Raw genomic sequence first — 24,120 nt, forward strand, 5'->3', positions numbered from 1 at the left:
ATATCCATTTACATCCCTACCTCAGAGCATGGTGCCCATACCCATTTTTTAGATTGTGGTGGTCTAAGGGTGAACCTATAATTTAGACTCAAACTAACAAGTGTATAGAAAATTTGAATTCCTAAAGTGTAAAAATAATTCATTAGAAGAAAATAGTTTTTATTACGTCAATAAATAATTTAATAAAAAAATCAAACGTAATACAAAAAATATTGAATTTTTTTATTTAATATCCAAATGTTTAAACACTTTCTACGAGGATTTCTGGATGCAAAGACATCAACATCAATATGTTCTATCATATATATTTTTCAATACATAAAATAGCTAGACCATTCAATATTTTTTGTGACATTATTGATTTGAAGTAGTTTTTCAATCAGAGTGATATGTTCAACACCATTCTCATGTTCTTTGAGTTTCTCAATTAAATACTTCTAATGAAAATGTGATATTCAATTCCCTAACAGGCTATTTTTCAATTTCAATGTCATAGGATTCACACATAATGAAAGAATTATAGTAAAAAGTGGAAAATAATTGGCTCAAATTCTCACTGATTATGCTATAGAGAAAAGAGATGGTAATTATATCTTCCACAACAAGCTCCAATAGTTATCGTAATCTTGTACTTCGGGCTAAGCTAGTTTTTTTGTTGTGATGGTAGGACAAACTAATAAGTATATACAAAATTTGAATTCCTAAAGTGTAAAAATAATTATCTTTCAAGAAAATAATTTGAATTCCTTTTGAGTGAGAATACCTATTCTTTGGTTAGTCTTCTCATCAAATCTAGCTCTCCTATGAGAATTATCATTCTTACTGATGTCAGGCAACATGTTCTAGACATTTGATCTAGGTCTCTTGTCCACTCTTTTTCTTCAACAATCTTCCCATTTTGTAATGACAGACTTTTTGAATAAATCTTAAGTTTTATGATGGATATAATAACAAATGTAAGAATGTTCATGTATATGCAATTAAACTCCCCACAAACACATGCAAGAGTTTAATTCTTATCAAACTAATTAAACTCCCCCTCAACATATTAATCACATATCATCTTACGTTATTCTTAATATGTTTTTCAATCTATTTTAATAAGTTTTACTAGCAAAACAGATGAGTATTAATACAATTGCCTATGATTTCGGGATATTTTATCTTAAAAGTACCCACCATTTAAACAAAATTGATATTTTCTCTATAAAACAAAAGATTAATAATATAATCAAGTGTATAGGAAATGGGTTGATAATCACCGATCTAAACTACCAAGAGATTTGCTTTCCCCACATAAGTTTCGAAAAACATTTTGAAACGACAATTTTGTCCCCAATCGTACTTAACTACTGTTCAATGCTTAATTTTCTCTTCTGAAGCAAGTTGTAGTTAACTACCATTAAACTTTTTTAGTCATTTTTATGTGTTTTTAAGCAACTTGTTACGTGGAAAAAGCAATTTTCAACTGGCAAAGCCCAAAATAGAAACTGAACCCAAAATCAGCATAAGGTCCATAGCTAAAATCCGAAATTCAAATTCACGTGAAGAGCGCGTAATTTCAATTTCAAATTTATATAAATAAATAAATAAATAAATAAAATGATAATTCTAAACTCGGAGTGAGTGTTATGTTGTTGTTATTAAAGATGGATGTCGCAACAAGATTCTCTCTATTCTCTGACTCCATTTTCAAATTTCAATTACTTTATACTATTTCATTTATCTATCATTCTTATCATAAATTCAAATCAATTTAGCAATAACAATGAAGACCAACAACAAGCTGAGTAGTAATTTCGAGATGAAGCAAAGAGTACACAATGCATTAAACAAAGTTGGAGATCGAGACACACACGATATCGGAACCAAAGAGCTCGAAACAATCCTCCACTCATTAACTCCACATTCCATCTCCCCATTCCTCTCTTGCATTCTCGACATTCACTCCGAACTAAAACCTTCCATCAGAAAACAATCTCTCAAACTCATCGCTTCACTCGCCACAGTTTATGAATCTCTTATACTCCCACATCTCACCAAAATTGTTGCCTCTGTTGTTAAATGTTTTAGAGATCCAGATTCTTCTGTTAGAGAAGGTTGTGTTGAAATTTTCTCTGTTTTAGCTTTGAAATTAGCGAATCAAGGTAATGAAGATAAGGTGTTTGTGTTATTGTCTAGTCCAATTTTTGACGCTCTTGTTGGTGAACAGAATAAGCATGTTCAGTCTGCTTCTGCTTTTTGTCTTGCTGGTATTGTACAAAACACGCGGAATCCTCCTGTTTCGGTTTTGTATGGTATGTTGATTAGGATTCTTAAGTTGCTTAAGAATCCACATTTTATGGCGAAACCTGCGTTGATTGAGTTGAATAGGTGTATTATTCAGGCTGGTGGAGCTTCGACGCAGAGTGTTCTTTTGACTGCTGTTGGTAGTATTAGAGAGGGTTTGAATGATACGGATTGGAAAACACGTAAAGCGGCTTCCGTTGCGTTGGGACAAATTGCTTTGACTCGTGCTTCGTTCTTGTCGTCTTTGAGGGCTTCTTGTATTCATTCTCTTGATTCATCGAGGTTTGATAAGGTGGTTACTCACTCTCTGTTTTTGACATTATTAGTATTGCATTTCTCAATATTCATGTTTCTCATTAACTAACTTATATGTGTATATATGAATAATCGTTTATAGGTCAAACCGGTGAGGGATGCGGTTTTACAAGCTCTTAAATATTGGAAAATGCTTCCGGGTCATTATACTACCGAGCCTTCGGAAACTGGGTCCTCCTTAAAAGGTTTACCTTTGCTCTCTTTTTGAATTTTGATATCAATATTACTTTTGGTTTGAATAAGGATATATACATATGGTAGTATTATACGTCCTAATTAGATAGTATTCTTGTTTATATTCATCTTAATTAACCTTGAGCACATGGCTAAAATAGTAATATGCTAATATCATCATCTGTTAGGATGAATTTGTGACAAAACTTTCTAATTGCTATTCTTTTATTTATTGGCATGGTTTTAAGTTGTTATGCTTTCTGCAGAAAATATCTGCGGAGGTGACTCTGTCGATCTCAGTAGTACTACTACTACTGAGTCCAGGCATAGAGATGTTAGGCTCCAAAAAGTTAATATGAAATCAACTACGGGAAGGATTCCTTTGTCTGTAAGAAAAGCATGTCAAAATGATGTTGGCCATCTTCGCCATCCCAAAACAGATGATTGGCACGTTGAAGTTGCAGTCCCCAGAACACATTCTGTAGTGGAATTCCATACTGAAGAATTTGAGGCCAGTTCTGTCACCAAGCCACTAATAACAATGAGTGCTGATGTTACAAGTATGCAGGGTGTGGGTTATGAATATGGGCCTATGGATGATAAGCAGGAGTGCTCTTCTGTTTCTAACTACGAAACCAAGTTTTTAACTTCCCATGACTGCTTTGTAAACAATGGACCACAGAAGCCAAATGGGAGAAGCCAACGGTTAGATGAAGGAATAAGCTGCAATGAACAAATTGACTCCATAAAGATGCAGGATCCTAAAAGTTCTGATTCTACAGTCACCGAATCAAGTCCCCAAATTACACATCAATGTTGTTTACAAAGGGCAAATGAAATGACTTGTATTCGGAATCAACTTTCAGATATTGAAATCAAACAGGAAAACATGATGCATCAATTACAGGTATTAATATTCTACATACTAACATATATACATGTCTATTTGTAAGTTTTTGAGTCTTGCTGCTGCTAGATACTCTCCTACATACATACAGTAGTTCATTTATTTAACATTATCATCCTTTTTTACTTTCCACAACCTGTGATAATACTTGAAGTGCTTTCGGTAAGAGCTGCAAGTCTTGTATGATTTTTTTGATCACCTACTTATAACGAAATCAATAGTGTAGTGAACATATATGTGGTTTATCACAACAAAAATATGAATGTTGTAACTTTTGGCACACGTGTGCTCACGCATATTTGAAGTAATGTCTGAAAAGGTTCTTGTTATGTGTCACATGGTATGTGGTATATATTTTACTTAGCACACTTCAAATATTTTTCAGATTTTTACAACTGGCATAATGGATGCCCTTTCTACAATCCAATCAAGAATGTTAGGCTTGGAAAATGTAGTTGATAGATTATCTCGAGAATCTTTAAAAGGAGGAAGACATTCTTTTTCAGAAAACTCCAAATTTGTGAGGCAGAGCCAAAATGTCGCTTCTCCCAGGATCTCCGTATGCACTCCAAAGCCATCTTCAGAAAGTAGTACTAAGCAATCAGGCTTGTTTTTGGTGAAAAGTAGTGAAAGTTTGGAAAAAAGATCATTTTCAAGGAGCCAACCGAGGATTCATGCTGGAGATAGTGTGGATATGTGTAAAAGTTACAAGGTCAAGACTGCCCCAAAAGTCAGAGAGGATAATTTGAACAGCTTAGGGGAGGATAGACAAAGCACGTGTTCTGCTCAAGTGAGAAAGAATGGTAGTATCTTTTCCTCTGCTGCCAAAACCAATGCTAGAAATGGTTGTCCTGAGAGTAACACAAACTATTGGAAATGTGTGAATCGTCTTGTATGTGAAGGAGATCTAAACTCTGCATATATGGAAGCTTTGTGTTCAGGTGATGAACTAATTCTCATTGAGCTTCTAAATAAAACTGGTCCAGTTATAGAAAGTTTATCGGGGAAAACTGTCAATGTTCTTCTTAGTACTTTAGCACCGTATCTTCTGGAAGGAAAGTTTTTCAATACCATAATCCCGTGGCTGCAGCAGGCAAGTTCACTTACTCATAGCAATCTTTTTTACTATTATTTTGAAATTTACAGGGATGTGTATAAGAATGGGAAAATGATTAATTAAGGAAATAGTAAAACACTTTTTGTTGTGCCTTCATGGCATACCTTAAATGGTATTCATAGCTTTTTAAACTAGAAGTGTGAAAAATACAATGTGCGGATACTTGACCAGGGCAGCTAAACAGGCCTGGGTTATTAAATTGTTTAATGATCATTGATAATGCAATGTAGGATATTATGTTGTTAATCACTTTTACCGAATTTTACCGAATAACCTGGGAAGTATATCAGTTATTTATGTTAGTCTTTCTTGTTTTAGGTTGTTGAAATGAGCACTGTCCATGGACCAAATTGCATTGCTCTTTCTATTGAAGTCGAAGAGCAGCTTTTATATGCAATTCAAGAGGTTGTGAACTTGAATATTTTCAGCCATGCAGAAAAGAGGCGTGCTGCTGAATTAGCAATAAAATTACATCATATCTGGAGTAAGATTAATGAAAGTTAATAATGTGTTTATGTCATAAAAATAATGTATCCAAGCCATTTTCTGTGGGGGCACTGATCTCGTTCCTGGTTCAACTCCAAAAGCCGGTTTGTTGTATGTATTTTGTAACTGAACATCTTGTTTGGTGAATATTTTTCGAGGGAAATGTTTTTAATTGCTAGTAAACTCATTAGAAATATTACTGTGTTGTTCATTACATCTTTAAAGTTGTTAGATACATTGATTGTTGTTCACCACAAAAAAGAATTTTTGATGCCCTGAGGCTGAAGTAGTACCTCTAATTGAAGCTAAGGTGCTAAAGGGTGTGTAAGCAAAGCATTCATGTGTGTTAGCTTAAGCCCTCATTTTAATCTTAATATTGACCTTAAGTTTGTTGCACCAAATTTGAGTTATTTTATGTCCTGAGTTTTGTGTGCCAGCACGATTATTTCCTTAAAAGATGCCTGACAGGGTGAGGTTTAGCATGCATAAGGAAAAGATTTGTGCTCCATGCACAGGTTGTGCAAATTAGTGCTGATAACTCGTATAAACTAAGCTTTGGATGTAGTTGACATATATCTAATCATATTTCAGAGTCAAAATTTGTGTAGCTACTTTAGGAAATAACAACAAGACATGATACTATCGTAAAATATGATTGGAAGCCTGTTTAAAACTTTTTTACATTGCTAGTACACACAGTTATTAAATTCTTACAATAAATATGAACTTTGGATTATAAGAAAAAAAAACATGAGACAGCAAAATAAAGACACGGATTAAAGAAAGTCTATTGAAATAACCAAACAGGCAACATGTGCTTAGTCATGAAAGAAAGGCACGAGGAACAAAAAAGAATCAACATCATTCAATTGAACCGCAGAACCAAATATTACAACCATAAAGGTTTTTTCAGATTTTAAGGCCAGACAATGCTAAACCTCAATTGAGTCATGTCATGTGCTCCTGAAGTTAAGAAATAGTGGATAAATGGTCTTCATGACAATGAAACATTTCTTTTCGGTCACTGTTTTTGAGTGAATCATCAACTTCGTCCCTGAATTTTTACGGGTCGGCCAACTTCGTTTCTCAATTATACGAAATATCAATTTAATTTCTGAATTTGTTAAATGTCAATCAAGTTAGTCCTTCAGTTCAAACGGAGCGTTAACGGGGCCGTTAACCTCTCACATGTCAGACGCCACGTAGGCAGGGACTAATTTGGCCGATAATGACCTAAATTTTCAAGGACTAAGTTGATTGAATTTCAGGAAATTGCTCTTCTTCCCCAACGGCTCTCTTCCTTCTCCAACGACTATTTCTTCCCCAAATATATAAAATTGGAACCCTAATTTTACAATGTGTAATCTACACTCCAAAATCTCCAAATTTTCTTCCAATAATTAAGGGTCACGTTCTTCCCCAAATCAAAAAATTGCAAACCCTAATTTTTTTTAATTGAATCTGAAAACCAAAATCTGCAAAATTCATTCAAGCAAAACTGTTGAAATTGAATCTAAAATAATGGGAGGTGATCATATGGGCAAAAAGAGCTATCAAAGTCAAGCTTCATCTTCATCCTCCATGTTTAATGGTGATATGAGAGTGCCTGAATGTTGTGCGGGTTGATGAAGCTGAAGAACTAGGTTACTTTGAAAACAATGGAATTTGTGTTGCTCATGGAAGAAAGACAAGAATGATGGAGAAGGTTCAGTCCATGCTTAAGGCTAAGGAAAGTGGCAATGACGAGGTTTGAAGGGTAAGGTGGATGGAAAGTGAGCTTAGGGTGATTAAGTTTATGATAGTTATAATCTGCTTGTTTGAGTTTTGCAACATGCTAATGTATATTTCTAAGGTTGTGTAGAGTTGTAATGATTTTACCATGAAAAGAGGTTGAAGATGAATGAAATGTTGCATATCTGTTATAATTTTACCATCAGATTAGTCCCTGAATTATTTGTGTTACCATCAAATTGATCCCTGAATTATTTTAAAAACCATAAAAAAAGTCCCTAAATTATATTAACAGAAATCAAGTTGATCCTTGAGGCATAAATTTGCAGAACAATATAAAAAAGGCAGTAGAGATACCAATCAAAATAGTAATAAGTCATAACTAAATGATAAAAACATGAAAACGAAAATCATAAAAACGGAAAAAATATGGGCGAAAACGAACAGAGAAAAAGGAGAAGAAGATGAACGAAGTTACCTTCAAAACAGACGAATCTTCCTTCAAAAATGCAATCTTGATCGCCGGAGAGGATGATGATCTTGGAGAAGTGAAAATGGAGGGAAGAAGAACAGACAGGGACTTAGTTGATGTGTTCTGTATGAAATATGAGGATGTATGGTAATGACAAACATAGGGATAAAAAAGGAAATGCAGAAAAATGAAGTTAAAAAAGTGAAAATTGAAATTTTTGTATTTTCCATCAATTTAGTCCCTGTACACGTGGCTTTCTTTTTCCCACGTGTACAAGCCAACACAGCACACTATCAGACCTTTTGGACGGAGGGACGAAATTGATGGACGTCAAACAAATTCAGGGACTATTTTGATATTTCGTTAAATTTGGAGACGAATTTGGCCGATCCCTGAAAATTCAAGGACGAAATTGATGGTTCACTCCACTGTTTTTACTTTTACAGTGTAACTAAAAAAGGAATCAATACATTTTTACCTTTAATAGTACTCTTTTAATAAACATATAGATGACAACTAAACTTCAATTGAAACTCACATCAAGCAATATTGAACTCTTGACTTTAGAAGTAGCTAGAAACATGAAAAAGAAACATATAGGTGGAACCCGTAATTAACTTCAGCTAGAGTATTGCCACTTGGTGACCACTTAATTGACTCCGAATGTCCAAGATGATGAGAAATCAGGTGGCATTTAGCATGCACAAGATATAAATTTGTGCACCATGCACAAGTTACCTTCTAAACAAATGTTAGCCATTGATATATTATTATTATATTTGGATGGTTAAGATTTATTACCGGTAACTTGTTATCAACTTTTTGTAGTTTTGTCCACCCAAAAAAGTGACACCACTTATGAATTGTTTATGATTAAACTTATTAATGGGCTTTTGAGCTTATTTGTGACATTCATGTGTTCTTCAAGAATCTTCATCTGCATCAATTTTTTCTTAAAAATTCAGATTTGAAAAATCACAACCACAACCACAAGAAAATGTTCATATCTGAAAAACCACCGCAACAGTACCACATCCTTTTCTTCATATCCACAGTACACGTTATTTAGTATTATTAGAGAGGATTATTCAATTTGTCACAACTTGCTTTCCATCTTTAACTTCAGTTCATGGTTTCTAATTTTGTAAATCATTAAAGGAAATTTAAATCTAACCCCATACCAAAAAATGACAGTCGAAGATATGGAAGAATTTTTTATTTTTTTTTACATAGCAACTGTGGAACAAACAATACAAAAGCTATTGACATGGGGAGGGGCTTTCTCTTGTTTCTTTTTGTGAAGAAGCATGTGTGGATCTTAAGAGTTCATCACAACAGTTCCACAAAAATAATGACCCCACCATCCGAATTGTTTTTCATGTTGAAGGAAACTAGAAAGAGGGTTTAACAGTTCAGATCTGGAAAGTAAACTATGATCTAACCTTCAAACTTAAGTGGGAAATGAAAAGAAATTAAACAAATTGATGGATGAAAAAAGAAGTTAATGGACATGAGAAAGAAGTTGCTGGTGATAATACATATCTGAAAATATGATGAAGGTGGGGGGCGAGAGGCATTGTATTTCACGTTTTCAGAAAGAAACAATTAACAGCAAAGAAAAGAAAGCAAGGGGTGAATTTGATTTTAGCAGAAGTGGGAGGTGAATTAGTAAAATCAGAGATCCAATATTTGACATTAAAATATGACTTAAAGATTTTGTTAGTATTATAATGAAACAGGTTATTAACAGCCACCTGTTCTTCCAAATCATACTTGTATATGATACACAAATTTATGTCTTGTTCATGCTAAATGCCACCGAGAAATCAAGCTGAACAATCAACTGTTTAACAAAAAGAAAATGACTATATATAAGCAGAAGCTACTCAAATCCAAAGGATTATGTATAATGTACTTTACAAGCAATGTATTTACTATCATATGTATAAAAATGTATATATTATGCACGTAAATAAGAGTATTGTTGTTAACACGTTTAGTTTCGCCGAGAAACACGAATAATTTATCCAAATACCCTTCTGCAGTTAACTGCTGAAATTTTAAAGAATCGGCTGCAGTTAACTGTCGAGAAAAACTTCGTCGGTCAATGAACATAAATTGATTTTTTTTCGAGCGAAAAAACATGTAGTGTTTAAGTTTGTAGGTCGCTTCGCAATGAAGGGAAGATTGATCTCTCTTCTGAAAAACTGCAAATCAATATTTCATCTTCAACAAATTCATTCTCTCATTTTCACAACTGGTCTTCATCAAGATACTCACACTCTCAACAAACTCTTCTCCGTTTCCATTCATCTCAACAACAACAACTACTTTCACTATTCTCTTTCCATCTTCAACCACACTCTTCACCCTTCTCTCTTCCTCTATAATCTCCTCATCAAATCCTTCTTCAAACGCAACTCTTTCCAAACCCTCATTTCTCTTTTCAATCAATTAAGACTAAATGGTCTTTACCCTGATAATTATACTTACCCTTTTGTTTTAAAGGCTGTTGCTTTCATTGCTGATTTTCGTCAAGGGACTAAAATTCATGCTTTTGTTTTTAAGACTGGTTTAGATTCTGATTATTATGTTTCTAATTCGTTTATGGATATGTATGCTGAATTGGGTCGGATTGATTTTGTACGGAAACTGTTTGATGAAATTTCTGAGAGAGATAGTGTTTCGTGGAATGTTATGATTTCTGGTTGTGTTAAGTGTAGGAGATTTGAAGAGGCGGTGGAGGTTTTCCAAAGGATGAGGGTGGATAGTAATGAGAAGATTAGTGAAGCTACTGTTGTTAGTAGTTTGACTGCTTGTGCTGCGTCGAGGAATGTGGAAGTTGGGAAGGAGATTCATGGTTTTATAATTGAAAAGGAATTGGATTTTACAATGAGAATGGGGAATGCGTTGTTGGATATGTATTGTAAGTGTGGTTATGTGAGTGTTGCACGTGAGATTTTTGATGGGATGATTGAGAAGAATGTGAATTGTTGGACTAGTATGGTGACTGGGTATGTGAGTTGTGGTGAGTTGGATAAGGCGAGAGATTTGTTTGATAAGAGTCCGACAAGGGATGTTGTTCTTTGGACGGCTATGATTAATGGGTATGTGCAGTTTAATCGTTTTGATGAGGCGGTTGCGTTGTTTGAGGAGATGCAAGTTAGAGGAGTGAAGCCTGATAAGTTTATTGTGGTTGCTCTTCTTACGTGTTGTGCGCAGTTGGGTACTCTGGAGCATGGTAGGTGGATTCATGATTATGTACGTGAAAACAGAATCGTGGTGGATGCTGTGGTTGGTACTTCTCTTATTGAAATGTATGCTAAATGTGGTTGCGTAGAGAAATCTTTGGAAGTCTTTAATGGATTAAAGGAAAAGGATACTGCCTCGTGGACTTCGATTATTTGTGGACTGGCAATGAATGGTAAGACCATCGAAGCACTCGAGTTGTTTGAAGAAATGAAAATATTTGGGGCAAAACCTGATGATGTTACTTTTATTGTTCTTTTGAATGCGTGTAGTCATGGAGGATTGGTAGAAGAAGGCCACAAGTTATTTCATTCCATGTCATGTATATATGGTATTGAGCCAAATTTAGAACACTATGGGTGTTTCATTGACCTTCTTGGTCGAGCTGGACTGTTACATGAGGCGGAGGAATTGATAAAGAAGTTGCCGGACCAAAAGAATGAGACAATAGTTGCAATTTATGGATCTTTCCTTAGTGCCTGCAGAACTTATGGCAATACTGATATGGGTGAAAGGATTGCTACAGCACTAGAAAAAGTGAAATCCAGCGATTCAAGTCTTCATTCACTCCTTGCTAGCATTTATGCTTCTGCTGACAGATGGGAAGATGCGAGTAAAACGAGAAGTAAGATGAAAGATTTGCATATCAGAAAGGTGCCAGGATGTAGTGCCATTGAGGTGGATGGCTCTGGAAACCAGGGAGGAGTTGGGGACTTTTCCAGTTTTCGGTCCAAAATTGGTCTGCCTACATGAGATGGGTGAATGGAGGGGAACTCAAATATCGCCTAATGTAGTGTCCTACTTCTATGAGAATTTGATTCTATAGACGAAAGTGCAAGATTTGAACACCAACTTCTATTAATTTATACCCCACTCTTCCTACTTCGGATGATGCTTATTTTTAAATACAAGCTCACGAACTCAGCAGATCATCGGCTCTTTGCCACTATCGCACACTACCTTGTGTGTCTTCACACAGAATTCCAGACTGTTTCAATATCGTGTAAGGCATCTTTTCCCATCTTTACCATGTCCTATAATGGGTGTGCATGATTCAGACAACTTAGTGGATCTAATAAACAATCAGAAGATCAAATCCAGTTAACAAGTTACTTTTATGAAGTACTTTTAAGTCTGGTGCTTGTATGGACCGAATGCTGCGACTCTAAGCACAAGCTGTTGAAGATGTGTTTCTTTTTTACCCTAGTAAATTTGTTATCACCTTTCTTCAAGATACAACTCATATATTTATCCCTAAAAATAGGTTGATCACTTCATATTGAACTGGCCCCCATATTTTATCTAATTGAATAAAAAATAGATTGTTTTATACTTAAAACTGTATTCATTTCTCACATTTAAGCTGTTTCATATATTTAGACTATTTGTTCTTTTTAAATTAATATTATGAAAATTCAGTTGTGTTTCATAAATTTTTCACAGTTAGAATATTACTTCCATTTTATGTTTACAGCAGTGAAACAATTTACTTGTTTCTTCCCCATATTTGGAGTGAATAGAATAAAACTGAAAATAAACTGTGATCTGTTTGATTGCTATTACTTATAATATCCTTTATTTTTCTGTTCACTCTTTGGTGAAGACTGAAACTACTACTTTTAATATTGTTTTGTTTGATATTTAAGAAGTGAAAATTTTGTTACTTGCACACTTTGTTCTTTTATTTTGTTCATTAAACGTAGTTGCTCCATGTGTGGGGATCTCAATGGGTTCTGATTTAGATCTGCCTGCTATGGAAAGTTATACTGAAATCTTGGAGATGTTTGGGGTGCATCATTTTAATTTCCCTTGTAGAGGTGCTCTACTGTATAAAATTGTTTATCCTGACGTAAATGTACCTGAATCAAACTTTAGGTGAGAATACTTTTAACACGCCGAACTCCAGAAACGATGTTCTCTTACGCCTTGTATGCTGTGAGTGAGGGAAAAAAGTTAATATACTGGTGCTGGTGGTGCAGCTCACTTGCCTGGTAAGTTCCTTCAATTATGCTTTGTATTAATTTCCTCAAAGACCAATTGTCTTAGTAACATTAATTTAAATCAGGTTATAAATGCCATTGGGATGGGATATAGAATCAAAGTCCAAGATCTTAAAATGCAATAGAACTGAAAATATATATTGTCTTTCTGAAAAGGAATAAGTTACATGATAAGTTGCTGAAATGAATATGCTTACAGTTACCGATGATATTCTTGAAGAAAGACTTATTTTAAAAAGAACCAATTGACATGTTTTTTACAAACTGCCAGAAAATACAAAATTCAGAAAAATAATAATCAAACTATAGTTTTATAACTTGATGTGTACAACCAATTAGCACCTGGGTAGTGAGTATTTACAATTCAAGGTGCAGCATTTGGAGTTTGTGCAGACAAGACTTGGTGACGATACTCTCCCAGAGCCCATATGGGAAAGATGTTTCGATATGATGAGTAGTTCAGAGTACAATTCCTCATAAATACTCCTGTTATCTCCTGTAGTTGCATTTTTTAATTTGTTATCAACTTATAATTAACTAATGAATAAGAATAGTATATAAAATTGATGGAAGGAGAGAAGTGCTACACTAATTACCTGTTGTGGGAAATCTCCATCTTCCATTTGTGAATTGATTATTAACTTCATTCCACGGTGTATGGGTGTAGGATCTATATCAGCCTTTTTGTAACAAAAACATTCATAATTAGAAAAGCACATTAATTAACATAATTTATAATTACTAAGAGGCAGGAGCTAAGCTAGCTTTCTTTTTCACAATACTAACCTGCCCTGCACTGATAAGGGATAACAAAGCCCACGAAGTTTGAACTAAATTTGCACGGTTGTCTTCTAGGTTTGTATATACCTATTTAAATTAACATGGGATAACAAGTGAGTTCTCATTCAAAGCAAAATGAACTTACAATAATATATATACCTTGTTTTGGCTTGACAAATAACTTTCTCCCCACCCCCCATCAGGAAGCTGCTTTGACAATAAAAATTGACAAGCTTTTCGCAAGGAAGGACTGTTATGGTAATTCTTTCCACAAGCTGTTAGTCCCTCTACTGCAAACCAAGTACCATACGTATAGCAAATTCCCCAACACCCGTACCTGTGTAGTAGTGTATGTACTAATTATATCTATCTATACTAAATTATGAACCAAACAAAAATTAAAAGAAAGTTTCATGTTTAACACAATAGATAATTAGGTGGTGTATAATAAATAGAGAGAGTAGAAGATAGAATACCAGGATCCATCGGGATTTTGTGTGTTTTCAATGTAATTAATTGCTTTGGAAAGGCAGTGATGTATTTCCTTTGCTCTATGAGTTGGGTGTAGCTTTGTGAAGAGATACAGGGCTTGCATTGCAGAACCAGTGCACTCAGCATACCTATTAATTTCACAATGAACACATATATGCAGTGAGAAATTTATATATGCTTCAACAATGAATATACACACACACACATATATGTTTATGATTGATGTTTGCTATATATCTTACTCCCTCTCAATCAGCGTGTCTTCAAAGAATTCAGTTGGATTGAATTTCTGCAGCGGACATGCATGCATAGAATTAGTTGGTTGTCATTCTTACAAACTTTTCTTTTATATAACAATTTGTTTGACGAATAAAAGTAACTTCATAGTATACCTCTAACCAACTGTAAGCATTTTGAGGCTCCCAAGCAGGGAACCCGCCATTACTGCTCTGTAGCGAGAGGATGACATTAACAGCATCGTAGAGTCGCTCTGATTCCAATTTTTCTCCAACAAGATCACTTGGCATTTTTGACAACAGGAGTGCGGCCTGCATGTGTTGTCATGAATATTATGTCATGCCATGCATGTATATTTTGAAAAACCTACAAAAATAGTTAACATTTATATATGGCATATAATCAGCAAAACCTTGAGTCCTTCTGCGGTGCAGTCAGAGACTTGCCAACCTTGGTCATGCATTGAGAATGTCCACGATCCTTTGCATATGTGTCTGTACATTGCTTTGAACTCACCGGATGGATTTTCAACTACCTGTGAGGCCTTCAGGAAGTCATGTGCTTTCCAAAGTGTAGGACCATACTCTTCACTCACGTTACAAGCAAGTATTGCTTGTATAGCAAATGCTGCATCCCACATTTGACACCCAAAGCTCTGCATTCATTATTATTATTTAACAACTGTTAATTTTAGTGGAGTAATATTATACCATGATTAATTTATATTAAATTACTTGTTGCTGAAAATCTGATTCTATTATATGGAGAATGTATGTATATGTACACATGAGTCTCCTAGTCAGTTCCAATAATTAGAGAAAGAATCAACTAAGAAAGGAAAGCTAAAGAAATATAATCAAGGCATAATAACTCAATATCCTAAAGATACTAATCATATTTATATATCTTAACAAAATTAAATGAAATGTTGCAGGCCTTAGTTGGTTGAGTGAATAAAAATACAATATTAACCTGGATTTTCAAGCCATCTTCTGCAAGCCAGAAGTAATCAGGGATTCGGGCTAAATGAAGTTTGTATGCCTCTGAGTTTGGGTCTTCAACCCAACGCGCTATCAAACATAATACTTTCTCTACACTTCCAATGCAAAGGTATCTACTGTTCTCATCCTCGTAACCCACATGATTAATTGCAATTTCTAATGCCTTCTGTCTAAGCTTGGTGAAAGGCCAGCAATTCAGAAAAGGCTCTCCCACGTGATAAAGAAATCCCCATAACATATCTTGAATCATAGGATGTGGGTAGTACAGATCCTCCTGAAATTGCATGCCATTGTCAGTTTCATATATCTATATGCATGTATGCATCAAATCAAAAATTGTATACATATCAATCAAAGATATATAGAATGGTTCCACACACATACAAACCTTAGCAATAGTATTCCGGGCCTTGTTCCAGTTGATTTGATCATAAGGTTGATTGTACAGTTCTTCTCTCAGTGATTTGATTAGGTCAGTGATAGGGCCAACAAACTTCTTCCCATATAGATATGACATGGGCATGTAAACTAACCGACAGTAGCACAACATTTTCCCTGAATGCATATTTAATTTGACCAATGCATTAGACAAGATAGTAGTTGCATATAGAAGTTAAGGAACCCCAAGTTAATGTAGGACCTAGATATGCACCTGGATGAATAGGGGTGAATTTTGGTAGAAACCAGAACTCTGGTGGAAGTGGATTGCAGCCTCGCCACTCATAAACTCCAAGTACCTATATATAGCGTGGTTGCTTATTTTGATGCATATTTCTCTAGAATAGAATGCACTGCTGTTCTGTATATATAAAATGAATGAATTAAATTAATTTACCGTGACCCAGAACTTTCCCCATGATGGAATAGCCACTAAACCACCATGGTCAAGGATCCAATTTCTGCATCTCTCCATTGCCTTGTCTTCACCATCTTCAGGTCCTTCTCCAAGTAGCCTCAGTGCAATATAGCTCAATGCTGATCCAAACATTGTGCTATGTCCCTCTATATGGAATCCCCATCCACCATCTTCGTTCTGTCACCTCATCACAAATGGTATCGAAATAACTGATTGAGTGATTATTATATGAATCTTGACAGTATATGACTTTCTTGGTACTACCTTCCATCATTTTATCGATGAGTTGAGAGACGCTAAAATAATACTTACTAGACAAAAGGGGTATTTTGTGTGAATCATGCGTGGAAATTAATGCAAGGAAGTCTTAGGTTTTCAAAATGCAATTAAGAAAAAGGGGATTTCTAACTTGTGCCTCGCCAACCACAATTCACATATAAATGTGAATATTGTTTTTTTCTTTACCTTGCGCACAATGATGACCGCGAAAAATGATTCTTTCACCTCACATAGTCTATCCAAACCTTTCACAATTAGCTTAATTGTAAACTTAAATTGATTTAGTTACTGTGTTATTTAATTTTGTTCATTTATATTTTATTCTTCTTTTCATTTGTCATATTCAAATTTACAATTAATCCTATAATACCATTCATCAAATTCAAATATTGTTGACATATATGTCTTGAATTTTGTTCTGTGGGCTATTCCAGAGGAAGTTGATATCAGATCACAAACATTGCAAAACTTTGGGCGAGACCTATTATGATGCTTTCTTTGTGATAGAATGTAAAGGATGTTTATTAGGTTTAGGATTTTTCTCCTTGTATTGTTTAGCAATTACTCAATGAACCTATTCTCCCTGAAAAACTAATAAGTCGAACCTCTGTATACTCTAAAAGCTGCCCATAGACATAGGCTACATTGGCAGAAACACATATAGCTGCATTCTCTTTCATTTGTTTTGTTTATGATATTTATCTTTTTCTATTTCAGTAACAAGTGACATCAAAGCTTCATTGTAACATGTTATATGGAAGAGATAGTATCTATGTTGCCGATGTGAAGGAGGCTCCGGAGTTGAAAGAACTGAAGAGAACTGTCTATTGTTTAGTGAAGATGGTGCAGAAGCAAAATATTTGATTCTGAGCAGGGGAAGGGATCCTCATCTAAAGGGAGGTTTGCCTCAATGAAGTGCTTATATATAAGTATATAGCAAGGAATAGGGGCAGCTAAAGAAACATTGTCTGAAGCGAAATAAGGGGAAGGAGTCAAAGTAGAAAAGGAATGCAAATGTGACGGTGAGGCATCTGCCGGTGTCAACAAACAGTTATAGTTTTGAAGAGAGGGATCAATGGTCATGATGTTTTGTCAACTTTCCTAACTCAAACTTGTTTAAATGTTTTTCATTCAGTTATGTTGAGTCTATTATTATCCCAATTTGTTAGGATTGCAGTTATTTGTTTCTTTTCAGGGTCTTTATTTGATCTCAATTATTCTGAGGAAAAAAAATATTCTTATTTAGTATAGAAGTAAAATGCATGATTTACATAATACCTGGTGATTATATAAATACCGAACAATTTCCTTCTTATGTTGAGGTCCTAAAACCTCATCAAGGGATCCTGTAATATAGAGGGCCATTACCTGTATGCATATAGTAATTAGTTACAATTATTATCAATACGTCCAGTGGTCATCAATATCAGTAAGTACTAAATAATCTCTCCGGTTTTATATATAATAGAAAGTTGGATCAATAAAAGTTGATGTATCCGATATTTTATTGACCAAATTTTCTCTTTTATATAAGATCAAAGGGAGTTTCAACCGAAGATCAAAGGGACTTCACTCACCAATGGTTGAACAAAAAACAAAGGGCCAGCAGATTCTGCAGGCCAGTGGCCATCATGAGCTTGAATTGAGGAATAGAAACTTATAGCCCTTTTAATTGTTGTTATCAATGCTTCCCCTGTTATGATATCTTCTTCTCTCAGTTTAACTGCTGGTGGAATGGGGCTACATTGATTTTCTTTTTTTAGCTGCATGTTGGTCAATATTCAATCACCATATTTAGAAATGACATTGGAAATTAATTTATAGAACTTCCTACGAACTGCTACAAAGTTTACTTTTTAGAACTACTAGAAAGTTTAACTCTCTTAATAGTGTCTAGTTTTTAAATGTACAATTTTATACCCTAGCGCGTGTTCAACTTGATAGTATATTTAGAAAATTAATAAAAGAGGATTGCTAGCGTCAAACGCTCCAACAGTCTCCTTTCTAAGCTTACTTATGTGTGTCATTTCTAAGCTTCAAGATCTGTGTAATTGCCTCGAGCATCCATGTCTGACTGACTACCCCTCATCACAACTTCTCTGATGCAAAAGAGTTACATTGAATCGGTAATATAAGGCGAAGGCACCATTAATGGCTGGTGGTCATACCATAAACATGATGAAACCAAACAACAGTGTCATGGTATTGGTGCAACTAACCATCATTAATTATATAATAAAAAAATAAAACATTCTAACCTGCGGAACCGGTTAACAAGTTACTGTGTTAAGAAAATTGGGAAACGTGGCATCACAGATGGATAGATAGGCGTGTGTTAAAAGACGATTGTTTGAGCGTTTGCAATTACCATTTCTCTTAATAAAAATAAAAATGAAAGCAACATACACCGAATGAAAGCTGAATTGAGATAGTCCAACGTGGTTGTAGCATGTAGGTTAGTGACTTGGTTTTGTTTTGGCCCCTCTCAACTTTCCAGTCTGGGTCCACCCCTTACTATATTCTCTTCTACAATTCTTCTAATCTTTTCAATAAAACAAGAAGATGTTCAAGTGTTTTATGGTTTGTAACTAACGACTTAAACCGCACGTAAACATAAATACTAAAAACTATGTTTTGGAGAATGATGTCATCACTAATTAACCATAAATCATTAAAAGACAAGATCTAGTTAGTCTTGTACTTTAATTTCTTCCAGGTAACGCAATCTAGTTATGTTATGTACTCATCTTAATGTACGATATTGAGGTAGTTTCCTATTTCCTATTCTTAATGTCACCATAGTTTTACATGTTTTAGGAATTGATCACTATATTTTAAAATTAGGTTAATTAAGTTAATGCTCTTTATAATTATCTATAATTTTGCTTTTAGTCTCTACAAAATAAAATCATACTTTTCAGTACATGTAAAATTTTGCATTAGCATTTTAAGTTCCCGTACAATTTTCTATCAACATTTTTATTCTCTGTAATGTTAGAAGGATTAAAAAGTGTGATTTTATTTTGTATGAATCAAAAATAAAATTTTAAATATTTATAGGGACCATTTAATTAATTAACCATTTAAAATTTGACGGTCTTAGTCTATCAATAGAATATTTCGTCTAAAATACGATGACATAACATGTTTTAAATGATTTTTTTCTTTTTACAATTTCGTTACCATGAGGTCAATATATCACATCATTTAATAATCACATCACCAATGTCTTAGTTCAAAAATACGATGAACGGGCCAAAACAATTAGATTCTAAAATAAGGGGATTAAATCCACAAAATGATCAAAATGAATATTTTTACTATTTTAAAATAGTCTCTCTAAAATGCAAATATAATTAAAAGTGAATAAATTTTTTTTAGGAACTATACTTAAAAGTTTGTAATTTTATATGGATTAAAAACATATTTAAAACCAAGATTTTCTTCCATCTGATTTTGCTCATTCCCGTTAAAATAGTCGACCGTGAGTTAACTCACGCATAGGGACGGATCCAGACTTTAGGTTCATGTGGAGCTAAAATTTTAAATAAATAATAATATAAACTATTTTTTTTTAATCGACAAATATTATTACCTCATTGTTGATACAATACATTACAATGAAAATCGTCTCTTATCCATTTGTTACAAGACAGCCATTTAGCCATATGAGAGGAAGTGACTGAGTGGGTGAGTGTGTTGTATGTTTTTTATCTATTAAAAAAAAAGGGAAAAGCATGTGAAGGTATAATCCCACATAGCTCCAACATGTATCCGCCCCTGCTCACGCATTTACATTTCCAACATCAGTTAACTCACGTATGTGTATTTTTCAACGTAAATTAATGTTTATTTTTCAACGTAAGTTAACTCACGTTAAGCGTTAAGGAGCAAAGTCAGATAGGAGAAGAGCAATTATCATATGCTACTGTCATAGGCTTTTGTTAGATGAGTGGTTAGCTTGTTTTTACTTATTTGGTGGCTTCTGCCATTTTGTATCGCAGGACTCTTATGTCTCGTCTGCTCTCCTTGAGTTGATTGCATTCTTTAATAATATTAGTTGTTAAAAAAAAACTCCACTGGCCATTAGCTATCTAATGAATGTATCAAAGATAATTATTTTGATTATATATCAAATTTAAAAAAATTGCTAACAAATGCTCTAAAAATATTTGATAAAATATCTAAAAAAAAAACTTTATCACTTATTTTCATTTTTAACATCTTAACAAGTATCCTTAAATCATTATTAATAAAAAAGTATTCGTAGATCATCGCTTGTTAGCGTAACCCATTTTAAAAAAGTCACGTTAATTTTCCTAAAAGAAAGTAGCTACGTTAACATATATCAGGTAGTATATATGATTTATATATGCATGAGTCCGATTTAAACTCTGGATTCCTACTTATTAAGGAGTGAATTTGTAGCAGCTACTATGATAAAAAAGAAAGTAGCAAGATTTAAGATAATAGATGTCCGTCTCATATATTGACACTCACCATGTATCTATAGGTTATATATATAGATGGTAGACATGGTAATGAATGAATTAATTATATACCTGCATTCTCATGAAGAGGTCAGAACTTTGTTTGATGGAGAATCTGTTTTTGGTGAATTGAATGCGTAGCCTTTCAATCTCAGCATGTTCTTCTGGTGTTCCTGCATTTGGATCAAATTCCCAGTGTTGACGTCCTATAAAGTTATTCACAGAAATCAACCCTTCTCCTCCTTCTGCTATCTTCAACTTCCACATCTTTTTCTTTACTCTCTCTCTATATATATGTTGAGATAATTTGGAAAAGAAAATGAAAAACCTTTAACACCTTAATAATTAGTTTCTGCCATGGCTCAAGAGTTGTCCCTTGTATATATACTCACACGTATATGTGAAGCTGTGAATCATCGAGTTATTCAATGACCCAAAAAGGACTGCATGGAGTAATTAAATTAATACCAAAATAAGAAATTTGATTTATACTATTAGAGAGAAAACAATATGAGAGTAAAATGAAAGGTTCGATAAGAAAGTTTATACTGAGAAAATGAAGTAGTATTAGATTTTATATTAGAGATTAACTAATTTCTATGCCGACAATCAAAACATGTCAATCGACAAACCAACTAGGGTTGCTAGTTACATGGGAGTGTGCTCCTGCTCAAGGCCGTCCTTGAAGAGGTGCAAACAACTCTATAGAGCTGGGCCTCCCGAATTTTGGGGCCCAATTTTTTATTTATTTATTTTATAATGTAAAGAAGCTATTAATATATACAAATAGCATTGTATAATTGCCAATAAAGATCACGCAGCCCAGCGGTTAAAAACAGAGGTGTTAAGCTTAGTGACTGTTATTTGACTCCCACGGGCAACATTAGTTCATTTTTTTGATGCATGATACAATCTTTTTTGGGTCTAGTTTTAATGAATTTGAGGTCTATATGTACTTAATACTCTCTCTCTCCCTTCTCCTTATAATTCGGTTCAACTACATATTTACAAATAAAAAAATGACCTTTGTCATATAAAATCGCAAAGTTCTAACAACAAACATTATAATTATTCTTTAAAAAAATAAAATAAAAATAACTTTATAGTTTTTTTTTTTATAAAAACTTTGTATTTTTTTAGGGGCCTAATTTTCCAAAGAAAGCCGGGCCTCGAATTTTACATGGACGGCCCTGCTCCTGCTCAAACTTTAAGGTTCGATTTTCCCGTCCTAATTTGAGTGGGTTAATTTAACTTTTTTAAAAAAAGATATTTGTAGAGATATTTCAAGAACTAATTTAAAAGCACGACATTATAAAATGATTTTATGAATACAAATTATAAAAAATGTTTGTATTGTCACTAATGTATAAACTTTAAATTCTTTAAATAATTTAAATAAAATTTCAAAAATATCTAAAACTATATTAAAAGTGTGCAAGCTAAATTGTGTACATTATATTATAGATAGATCTAGGAGGGGCATTTGTAAGTACTGATCCCTCCCTCATTTGAGCTACCATCTTGAATAAAAACCACCATTACTTACCTTAGATTAGGTGTCAATTAACCACAACGTTTGAACACCATTTCATCATTAAAATCTCACAAGACTATTCCAACAAAAAAACAAAAATATCATAAGACTACGAAATTAATATATAAAGTTGGCTCTTTTTCTTTTCTTAAGAAAAATCAATGGTTTGAGTTAGAATTTTTCCAACCCGCTTAGCATCATTTAATGCAAACACTATTTTTGGCATTAGAGTTTTGCTTTACAATTCGTCAAAGACTCCTGTAAAAAGACTCCTACTTATCCCATGAGCATAGCTCAGTTGGTAGAACAATGCATTATTATATGCAGGGGTCGGAGTTCGAACCCCGAACACCCCACTTATTCACCTTATAAGGTGAATTCTAGCCACTAGACTACCTAAAAAAAAAAAAAAAGACTCCTACTTTTCCTTCCTCCACGCTGAACAACATGCCAAAACTCTTTCTTCTCAACACAAAAGATATTCTCATGAGTGTTATTTTTTTGACAAATATATATTGTTTGCATAATATTAAGCATGAAATATATACTGTTTGTGTAATATTATATCTCAATTAAGTTTTCATTATTAAAAAAGATATTGGTTAAAAAACTGATTAAAAAATATATGATACGTTAATCCAGAAATTTATGACTCACTAGTTAAAATTCAGATCTTAAATTTATGATCCATAAATTTTAGTTAAGTCTTTTTATTAAGTTATTTTATGTGTCATGTTTAATTTTATTATGCAAACATCTTAATACTAATTTTAGGACGCACAAGAAACGTATAAGGTAAAAAGGGTAATAGTTTTAAATTGATAATTTAAAAAAAAAAAAAAAAAACAATAGTCCTAGCACATCATGTGCATTAAGTTTATACCTAATTGAGGGTACGAAACATATAGAGTGGGCAAAATCTAAAAGGGTACAAAACAATAACCATGAATCTTAAATTTATGGAACTTTTAACGAGACCTTGTCTATTAAAAATAACCGATTTTCAGGCTATTTGATCATATTGTTCCTTAATTTGCTTAGAAAATAAGAAGAAAAAAAATTAAGGATGAAGACTCCTTATAAGAGACTTTTTATGGAACTTCGTCTATCAAAATCCAAAATTTCATAGTTTAAACCTATTTTTAATTTTTCATATTCTCAGAAAAAATATTAAAAAAAATTGCATTAACTTTATTTGATTTTTAGTATTTTTCGATGATATTAATATATATTTTTATTTTATTTGAAAGATTTTATCATTTTTTTTACTTTATTTTTTGGTTGTTTTTAAAAGCGACATTCTCAACTGCTAAGATAGATGAGATTCTGATTGCTGCTTATATATAAGTATATTTTAAGTTCTCTAAATCCGAACATAGTTCAGAGATTCTATAATACGAACGAAGAGTATCTTAAAGAAAATATAGGATGCAGAAGAAATATATGATGGGAAATGTAATGATCTTAAATTGACGATTAAAAAAAATAAAATTAACAATGGTCCCAGCACATCATGATCATGTGCATTAAGTTTACGTTATTGATCTTAAAAGGTATTAAACAAGAACCATCCATCGGTCTTAATTAAACCTGCTAACAGCTAACCAATAACGAACTAGTTGGCTCAAGAAGTAAACGGACTTGAATTGAGTGTTTTTTTTTTTTTTTTTTAAAAATATAATTGATGTTGTGTTTTTATTATTTTAAATTA

General features: G+C 33.5%; 3 protein-coding genes across 5 annotated transcripts; 2 read left to right on the plus strand and 1 right to left on the minus strand.

Annotated features, from left to right (window-relative positions):
• Window positions 1–1,610: 1,610 nt before the first annotated feature.
• On the plus strand, window positions 1,611–5,523 carry LOC25497031 (TORTIFOLIA1-like protein 2). The gene is made up of 5 exons (XM_013597803.3): window positions 1,611–2,581; window positions 2,687–2,789; window positions 3,045–3,685; window positions 4,071–4,778; window positions 5,121–5,523. The coding sequence occupies exons 1-5, from the start codon at window positions 1,769–1,771 to the stop codon at window positions 5,304–5,306; spliced, it is 2,451 nt and encodes an 816-aa protein (XP_013453257.1). The 5' UTR covers window positions 1,611–1,768; the 3' UTR covers window positions 5,307–5,523.
• A 4,084-nt stretch (window positions 5,524–9,607) lies between these two features.
• Window positions 9,608–17,758, plus strand: LOC25497033 (pentatricopeptide repeat-containing protein At1g31430). Of its 2 annotated transcripts, XM_024786026.2 has the most exons (4): window positions 9,608–11,743; window positions 12,616–12,731; window positions 15,184–15,359; window positions 17,103–17,758. In XM_024786026.2, the coding sequence occupies exon 1, from the start codon at window positions 9,667–9,669 to the stop codon at window positions 11,491–11,493; it is 1,827 nt and encodes a 608-aa protein (XP_024641794.1). In that variant the 5' UTR covers window positions 9,608–9,666; the 3' UTR covers window positions 11,494–11,743; window positions 12,616–12,731; window positions 15,184–15,359; window positions 17,103–17,758. The 2 variants fall into 2 exon arrangements, with proteins under 2 accessions (XP_024641794.1, XP_024641793.1); XM_024786025.2 differs by lacking the exon at window positions 15,184–15,359.
• Window positions 12,852–21,596, minus strand: LOC25497034 (lupeol synthase). 2 transcript variants are annotated; one of them, XM_039827145.1, is made up of 15 exons: window positions 20,954–21,596; window positions 17,963–18,154; window positions 17,664–17,753; window positions 16,086–16,283; window positions 15,903–15,987; window positions 15,639–15,805; window positions 15,222–15,524; window positions 14,662–14,904; window positions 14,405–14,560; window positions 14,255–14,301; window positions 13,997–14,140; window positions 13,680–13,857; window positions 13,527–13,607; window positions 13,337–13,420; window positions 12,852–13,236 (listed from the first exon to the last, which is right to left on the minus strand). In XM_039827145.1, the coding sequence occupies exons 1-15, from the start codon at window positions 21,140–21,142 to the stop codon at window positions 13,105–13,107; spliced, it is 2,289 nt and encodes a 762-aa protein (XP_039683079.1). In that variant the 5' UTR covers window positions 21,143–21,596; the 3' UTR covers window positions 12,852–13,104. The 2 variants fall into 2 exon arrangements, with proteins under 2 accessions (XP_039683079.1, XP_024641792.1); XM_024786024.2 differs by having other exon boundaries at window positions 17,963–18,148; window positions 20,948–21,464.
• Window positions 21,597–24,120: the final 2,524 nt, after the last annotated feature.

This window comes from Medicago truncatula, chromosome 6 (genome assembly GCF_003473485.1).
Source record: "Medicago truncatula cultivar Jemalong A17 chromosome 6, MtrunA17r5.0-ANR, whole genome shotgun sequence".
NCBI lineage: Eukaryota > Viridiplantae > Streptophyta > Magnoliopsida > Fabales > Fabaceae > Medicago > Medicago truncatula.

Coding starts and splice junctions, on each gene's coding strand:
- LOC25497031 (XM_013597803.3), top strand. CDS start 1,769: ATGAAGACCAACAACAAGCTGAGTAGTAATTTCGAGATGAAGCAAAGA. Junction 3,686..4,070: donor ACATGATGCATCAATTACAG/GTATTAATATTC, acceptor AATATTTTTCAG/ATTTTTACAACTGGCATAAT. Junction 4,779..5,120: donor TAATCCCGTGGCTGCAGCAG/GCAAGTTCACTT, acceptor TTCTTGTTTTAG/GTTGTTGAAATGAGCACTGT.
- LOC25497033 (XM_024786026.2), top strand. CDS start 9,667: ATGAAGGGAAGATTGATCTCTCTTCTGAAAAACTGCAAATCAATATTT.
- LOC25497034 (XM_039827145.1), bottom strand. CDS start 21,142: ATGTGGAAGTTGAAGATAGCAGAAGGAGGAGAAGGGTTGATTTCTGTG. Junction 15,806..15,902: donor ATTCACCCCTATTCATCCAG/GTGCATATCTAG, acceptor ATATGCATTCAG/GGAAAATGTTGTGCTACTGT. Junction 13,858..13,996: donor CAAAATCCCGATGGATCCTG/GTATTCTATCTT, acceptor ACTACTACACAG/GTACGGGTGTTGGGGAATTT.